General features: G+C 32.5%; 1 protein-coding gene across 2 annotated transcripts; it reads left to right on the top strand.

The window, feature by feature from the left end:
- The first annotated feature begins 2,177 nt into the window (after positions 1 to 2,177).
- On the top strand, positions 2,178 to 7,001 carry LOC114637388 (olfactory receptor 4C16-like). 2 transcript variants are annotated; one of them, XM_028785616.1, is made up of 2 exons: positions 2,178 to 2,649; positions 6,030 to 7,001. In XM_028785616.1, the coding sequence occupies exon 2, from the start codon at positions 6,069 to 6,071 to the stop codon at positions 6,999 to 7,001; it is 933 nt and encodes a 310-aa protein (XP_028641449.1). In that variant the 5' UTR covers positions 2,178 to 2,649; positions 6,030 to 6,068. The 2 variants fall into 2 exon arrangements, with proteins under 2 accessions (XP_028641449.1, XP_028641450.1); XM_028785617.1 differs by lacking the exon at positions 2,178 to 2,649 and adding an exon at positions 2,675 to 2,704.
- Positions 7,002 to 8,297: the final 1,296 nt, after the last annotated feature.

Genomic DNA, 8,297 nt, shown 5'->3' on the forward strand with positions numbered 1-8,297 from the left:
AACATTATCTTCCCTATATCCAATGCCATTTTGAATACTCCCTTTAAGGGGAAACAATCCATGTAAAAGGATAAATAAGTTTGTTTTAACTAATTTGGCCATGAACATTTGGTGTGGTGGTCTTTTTTCCCCCACATCTTTGGAATTAATATATTCTCCTTCTTTACTGTTTAGTTAGTTATATCTAGCTTAGTGACCGATAGGCACAAACCACTATCTTTTTTATGTCCATTTCTCTTACTATAATTTCTACCTAATTTTATTCAGAAAGTAGTCAACTAGCATGCAGAAACTTGGGTAGCTTCCATTTTCCTTCTAATGTTAACCTTATTACTATCACCAAGAACTGAATATCACTATATATTATGGATATTTTATTGTCATAGCTACAGGCCAAGCATGCTTTAGGTTATTACAGTAACCTTTGTCTTAATGGCTTGTGATATGTTGGTCACCTACACATGGCAATAGACGAGTTGTACCTCAGCAGAAAGCAGTATAACTTTTATAGTTTCAGTCTCTCTTACATAAAATGTCATTTTGTACTTCATGAACTAGCAATGTGGGCAAAAGGATAAGTGTATATAAATGTGGTTAGTGGGGAATTATTATATGAAAGCTTTATAAATTTTGGTTGTAGATGAATTTTAATTCACTAGCATGGCTGTTTTAGCAAAGGATCACATCCAAAGTCCTTCTAGGTCTATGTGTTCTAGCTGGAATGGAGACATACTCTGGGTTACAGTATGATCTGACAAGACTACAGACATGCCTTTAGTACGTATATTTGCTCTCAAACGATGAAAATAAGGTTATTTTGTAGTAGGAAGAAGCCATCTTTGAAAGCAGTGCCTAAGGAGTAGACAAAGTGATGAATTAGGAAAGATTTAACAGAATGAGTCAGAGATAGGATATGCACTACTCTCGCAAGAACAGCACAGGAAAGAGAGGATATTTAAGATTAGTGTAAGGAGAAAGATGGTGTGGCTGTTTTTACCAGAATCATTTGACAAAGAGAACTAGCAGAGAGGATGTGCTAGATACAGGTGAAGACAGAATGTGCCAGAGAATGAGAAAGAGCCATATTACCAAAGTTAGTGTATGGCCAAGCAGAACAATTCAGTGAGAAGCTGAGATAAACCAGATTGACTCAGTCAGCTTGATAGATTAGATTGTACAAAGGTTAGAAATTTTCAGTGTAATTCCTAGGAATAGTTACAACACAGAGCTCTCTGGGTCCTGCCTCAGCCGTGTATTTGCACAGCTTGTATATGACTCTCACCTTATCCTACCGTCTGAGAAAATAAAGTGACATTTATTGTTTTTCATTATGTCTTTTTACTGAAATTGCTAGTTAGCTAGTTTTAATGTTGCTTCACTAAAATTGCCAGTTTTCTAAACAAAAATAAATGGATTTGAAAGATATTGAGCTTGATTTCACAGGTAGAAAATAAACATGATGAACTTGTAAACATTTTTAAAATTGGAAAGAATGGCTGTTCTCTGGATGTGATAAAAATGTGTATACTTCAGAAGCCCCTCTGATCAATGCAGCTGCTTATAGGCTCTCACTGCTAAGTTGGCCTCCTTTTTTCCTTCCACCTCAGATGCATTTCTTTTTCTTACCAGTTCCTTTTTCCACAATCTTAAACTGTGTGTCTTGACACTTTAGATAGTCTCTCTGAAGACAATCCTTTGCCTATTTTTTTTTGTTTACAGAACTCATTACTGGTCTTATCTATTTTCTTCATTTATAACTTAGAAAAACTAATTTTTCTCCACTTATTCATCCTGCAAGAAGTTGGGGATATCTGTAGGTATCTTACTCAGTTGTTTTTCCTCTGCCATGTTCTGACTCAATCCATCTCAAGTTTCTTAGTTTTTTTTTTTACTCTTTTATCTATAATGAATAATTTTGAAAAATGAAGGGATTGTCTGTTCTCAGTGACATGTGTTATTATAATAAATGGAAAGAATTTTCTCTACTTTCAAATTTAGAGCTCTATTCATATTAATCCAAAGAGAAGTTAAACAACTTTGAGATCTTGAAAGGCAACTTCTATAGGCTGCAGAACAGATTTTTGATTTCATCATTTTCCCTTGCTAACAGTGTTTATAAATAGCTTGCAAGTTCGCCATAGGAGATACAACTTCTTCCTCCCTCCTGTGCTTCATTACACAGCTTTGGAAGGCCATTTCTTAATTGAAGCAGAGATTCATGATCCAAATTCTTTTTTCCTAATTATTTGCTATCTCTACGTTCTTGCTGGCTAGTGTCAGCTTCACTATCTATTCCTATATTTCTGTTTTTTCTCTTCTGGCAACTTTGCTAAAAATGACACCTCTGTAACCTAGCTCAGTCTTGTTACTGAAATTAAGAATGATTCATTTAATGTTGTAATGTTGTTCTAACTGTCTAATCAGATAATGCAAATTAGACACATTATAGCCTTGAAATGTTTTTGACTAGCTGAAGAAGGGAAACTTCTGGTGACAAAGCTGTCCACAATGTCAATGTCTTCTACCATTATTTGCTAGCATATTCCCTCTAGAGGGCAGAAATAAATTTTTTTCTTTCAACAACCTATTGGAAAGCTGCTATCAAAAGGTATTGGGCTGATGAGACTTATATAGCTAGTCTTCTAACAGGTAAGAAATATTATTTCTGCATTTGTGAGTTCAGAGATACACTATTACAGATGTGGTAAATATGTATATTTTACTATGTTTCTATACATTGTATAAATATATGATTAAAATACTCTACTAGCCAATGGAGCAGAACATAAAATTTAATAACCCAGTATACTTTTAAAGATTTACTGTTATGATAAATAAAAAATACTATCTTTGGAAAAAAGCAATTGTCTAGAATCAGTGAATTCCTTATTAAAAATTCATATGTGGTGTCAGAACAAACTTGTACTGCTTTGGGTAAAATATTTTTTACTTAATAACACTTGGTAAAACTGGTAACAATTTATATAGAGATTAAAAAAAAACCTGATTGGCCTTTTTCTTTAAAGAGTTCATGTTGTAGAAGAAAATTCTATTGTAGAATTCATTTCTATCAATGAAGTTATCAATAAAATTATTAGGATATATAATATATGCTAATAAAAATGAAATTAGTATGTATGGGAAATATTGTATGGGAAAAAGGGCTAATTTGATATATTATTTGTTATTATTCCATGAAGTGTTAAACTATGACAACATTTCTCATATATTTTCATGTAAAGTGGCCAAATGAGATTAGGCTGATCAAAATCTGTCTACGCATACCAAAAACTTAAAAAAAATATACACTTAACTAAAATTTAGAGAAATGGATATTAGGGAGTAATGACCTTGACAAAACTTCTGGGAAGTATCAGCTTTGTGATGAGCAAGTGCAATACTTGTGGATTAGTGTATATTAGAGTATAGGATGATTATTTTCTTCATGTTTCTAAAATGAAGTTAGAAAGATTTCACCCTCAGTGGACATGCACCTAAAATGTACTTTAAGAGCTTGACTAATTTCTAGATAAAGTTCAGACCAACTATGTCACTGGTGATGCTTAAAATATATGTAATGAAGCTGAAGGAAAAATAACATGTATAGGGGTATTGCTAATAATCACTAACTCTCCACTTCCTTTCAGGACTTAAGTATTATCTTATCAACATTTATCTTTATCTTAACCTTTATCTTATCAACCTTATCAACCCTTAGAAAAAATGAGTACATAGTAATTTTTCCCAAATGAGGAAACTAGCTAAGAAAATAGACCTTACAGGTATTGAATAGTGTCAGTTTCTGTTTCTCTGGCCAGGTTATTTTCCAGTGTTTCTTTGGTTGATATGGTATGAATCATGAAATTAAGTCATATGGTTTGAGAGGCTTGAAGAGGATTTATTATATAATGCTTTAATTTAAGCTCTTACAGGCTAAAGGAATTGGGACACCTGGTTATAATTCATGGTAAGCTATGAATAGAAGTCAAGTTTAGTGTGTGAGTTTCTGAAAGAAGCAAATCTCATATCATTAAGGTCAGCACTGATTATTCTTGAAGATAGCCTCCTGGGGAAGCACATTCTTCCTACCTGGGTCTCTTTAAATCAATGTAGACCCATGGAAGGAGCCACCAGACACTCATTTTCACCCTTCTTTATTCTCTGCTTTTTCACATTTGCTATTATTCAGATCTCCTCCATCACCTGCAACACCTATATAGCATGTGGTCACTATTACTTTTGACCAACATAACCAACTGAAAGTTTGTCCATCTTGTTTGAAAAGTTGAGGTAAGTACAGTTGATTTTTCAAGATATATTGCATTTGGTGCAATTTGTCTAAAGACATTGAGATAAATTGTAATGTCTGATGAAAACCTGATGTATTATATTTATTACTACTTTTGAAGAGATATGGAGACAGCAATGGTTCACATACAAAGAACAAAAGAAGTATTAAAAAATAAAAACCAAACAGAAACAATACAAACAACAAAAATCCCAAAACAAAACAAACAAAATTTCACTGAACAGTTAAAGAAGAATATAGCTTACTTAATGTTCTCTTTGCACGCCTCAAGAATCCAGGATTATAATCTCAGCTTGTATTGTCAAGGTAGTCATTTTTGTGGATGTCAATGTCTCATGTTATATAGTGTTGTATGGAACATGGGGATCTTTCCTTCTGAATCATTTAGGAGACTCATTAAAATATTTTGATACATGTCAATTTTACTTTTGCTTCAGTTTGTGATTTTGTGTTAGCTTTCTAAATTATGAACGTAATTGCCATTTCCTATCTATGATATATAAACATCCACAACAAATTAACTACGGGAAAATATCTTTGTAATCTGAATGACACTAACGGTAATAGGTAAAAATCATTACATTCAAAATACAATAAAAAATTGCACTTGAAACAATCAAGAATTGTTAGTATGTCAACAGACACTGAGTTTATATAAGAGAGCGAGAAAGACTGGAGATGGTAAATTTTCAACTGTCTATATACAGAAATTTTCTTGACTGTGGCTTTAAGAAAAGTCAATGAATGGAAAATGATCAAGAGATTAGACAAAATTGATCATACCAGTCATTAAATAAATACTTCATTAAGACAATTATTTTCATTTATAATTTATTTTAAATAAGTTGCATTAATTTCATGAATGCATAAAGAAAATAAACTCATTGTAAACATTAACAGTATATAGATTGATGGTAAAAGTTAACAGAAGTTATGTAGTCAATGAAATGGTTAAAAATATGTAGTGTTTGATAAAAATTATCCTATATATGAAGATGTTTAGCATGTAATTGTATACCTATACATAATATGAAATACCTTATTATTTGAATGTAATTTCAGAGAATATATATTGCCTAAGGTATGATGTTCAGAAATAGAAGAAAACTAGATATTGAGATATTTAGTAGTTACTATCAAGGAACACTATTTTCTGTTTATACAGAACACTTATAAAATACCATGAAGATTATTTGAAAACACTATCAGATTTTGTGGAGGTTACTGGTATTTCTTGTTCTTCTTCCAAGGAATGATAACTAAAAATGACTATAGCATCAATTGTAAACATAGGTAATAAATATGCAACATAAATGGAAAATAAAAATTTTATAAACTGTTAAGGCTAGGTAACTTCACCTCATCACTGCCAAGGATTATCATATAATTCTCAATAGAGAAAAAAAATTACATATGTTATTGCCACCAGAATTTTTTTTAATATGAAACAATAAAGTATCATTTCATTTTCCATTAATTAAACTTCAAAACTAATCAGAACCATACTAAATTCAGCAAGTTTATGACTGAAAGTTCTGTGGAGAAGTTGTCAATTTCATCAGGTTTCCTGAAACTAAAAAAAGACATTGAAATTGCAGACAGAGAGTGGGAACAACAGTCTAATAATCAATAAGTGGAATATTTTTATGATAATAAAATATCGTTGTTTAAAATAATCCATCACACCACGTTGTAAAACTACTTCCTATATTTTTTGCAGATGACACGTTTGATAAGGTTTTCTTCTCATTCATGAACTATGCAGCTCAATATCAATGTGACTGGGGTCATTCTTCTTGGCTTGACACAGGACCCCAGGAGAAAAAACATAGTGTTTGCTATTTTCCTGTTCTTTTACATGGGAACATTACTGGGTAACTTGCTTATCATTGTTACCATCAAGACAAGCCAGGCCCTTGGGAGTCCCATGTACTTCTTCTTGTTCTACTTATCTTTGTCTGATGCCTGCTTCTCAACAACTGTAGCCCCAAGAACAATTGTGGATTCCCTCCTGAAGGCGGCCTCTATCTCTTTCACTGAGTGCATAATCCAAGTCTTTACATTCCATTTCTTTGGCTGTCTGGAGGTCTTTATCCTCATCCTCATGGCTGTTGACCGCTATGTGGCCATCTGTAAGCCCCTGCACTATATGACTATCATGAGCCGCCGGGTCTGTGGGATGCTGGTGGCCATAGCCTGGGTGGGATCCTGTGTGCATTCTTTAGTTCAGATATTTCTGGCCTTGAGTTTACCCTTCTGTGGTCCCAATGTGATTGATCACTTTTTCTGTGACTTGCAGCCACTATTGAAACTTGCCTGTTCAGACACATATATGATTAACCTGCTTCTGGTATCCAACAGTGGAGCCATTTGTACAGTGAGTTTCCTTGTGCTGATGCTCTCCTATGTCATTATTCTTCATTCCCTAAGAAACCACAGTGCTGAAGGGAGGAGGAAAGCCCTATCCACCTGCATATCTCACATTATTGTGGTCATCCTGTTCTTTGGACCTTGCATCTTTATATACACACGCCCCGCAACAACATTTCCTATGGATAAGATGATATCTATATTTTATTCAATTGGGACACCTTTGCTCAATCCTCTGATTTACACTCTGAGGAATGCAGAGGTGAAAAATGCCATGAAAAAGTTATGGAAAAAGAAAGTGGCATCAGATGATAGAAAGTAAAGTAAATGAGGTCTCCAATATTTTTTTCATATTTAGCATTAAATTAGATATCAATAGAATATTAGTTTTTATAGTTTAGTATATCAGTTTCTTAGGGAATGGGGACTATAATTTCATATAATAAAGAGACCATGTAAACATACTTTTGTTGAGTTGATTTTATGTAGTAGGAAAAAGCATAAAATACAAATATTTTTGATGTCCCTTGGAATTTGTTCATATCTGATGCTGTGTGTCTCTGGCTTTCCAGCATTTCTGTCCCAACACCACTTGTGGATGTGATTGTATTTTCTGCCCTTCTTCTTGTTGACTTCACAAGTTTCCTCTTGATAACTGTCTATCTATATAAGCACATCTACTATTCAAAGCCTGATCAGGTTTAACTCTTCCAGTTCGTTTTTATTTATTTTAATTGAATTTTGTGATTTCAATATAAACTTGATAGTTTCCCCCTTCCTCTGTCAAAACCCTCCCATTTATACCTTCCTGTTGTCTGATTAGAACTAAAAAGAGGTCTAATTCAGGACCTCATTATTTTACTAAATATTATTCCATTAAAATATGTATATACTTATACCTACATGTTTCAATTAGTTATCATTAATAAAGACATTTTGATCATATTAGCAACTTGTTTTAATTTCTGAACTCAGCAGATTGTGACAGATTATAATTGTAGCAAGTTCTAGCAAAGGGGAAATGCATTTACTTGAAGAAATCTCTCTTATATTTGGAGATTGACTCAGAACTTTTACCTTGTGTTTATTAAAATAAAATGCTAGAACACTAGTAGAATTCAGAAAGAAATCTTCCCTTCAGAATCTCTGATTCTCTGTTCTCAGTATTGGGGCTGTATTCATGATGACCCTTAGACTCTTCTTCTGTCTTGATCTCTTCTAATTTAGCTAACAATATTTATCTCAGAATCAACAGATCATTTCAATGCAGATTATTTGTATATATTGGAAGACTAAACAAAAGCAGAATGATTCAAGTTAGTATTTCAGATTTTGAAACAGAAATGTTTTATTTCAGATGTAAATTATTTTAGTGAATTTTGAATTAAATTATAAAGAAAATAGTATTAGTAAAGAAGAAGCAGACATTTTTGTATCAGAGAAGAGTATTAATTTCATCATTATCATTAATACTCCAATATTGAAGAATCTGCTAAGAAGATTTAAAAATTAAATAATTTTAATATTTTCTTGTATATTTTATTCATAGTAAAATAAATATGGTCTTTTTAACCTTGAAACTTTTCCTATACTTGAATTTTTGTTTTTCTTGAGTACC

The sequence above is a fragment of the Grammomys surdaster genome, unplaced genomic scaffold (assembly GCF_004785775.1).
Source record: "Grammomys surdaster isolate TR1022 unplaced genomic scaffold, NIH_TR_1.0 125284, whole genome shotgun sequence".
In the NCBI taxonomy this organism is placed as follows: domain Eukaryota; kingdom Metazoa; phylum Chordata; class Mammalia; order Rodentia; family Muridae; genus Grammomys; species Grammomys surdaster.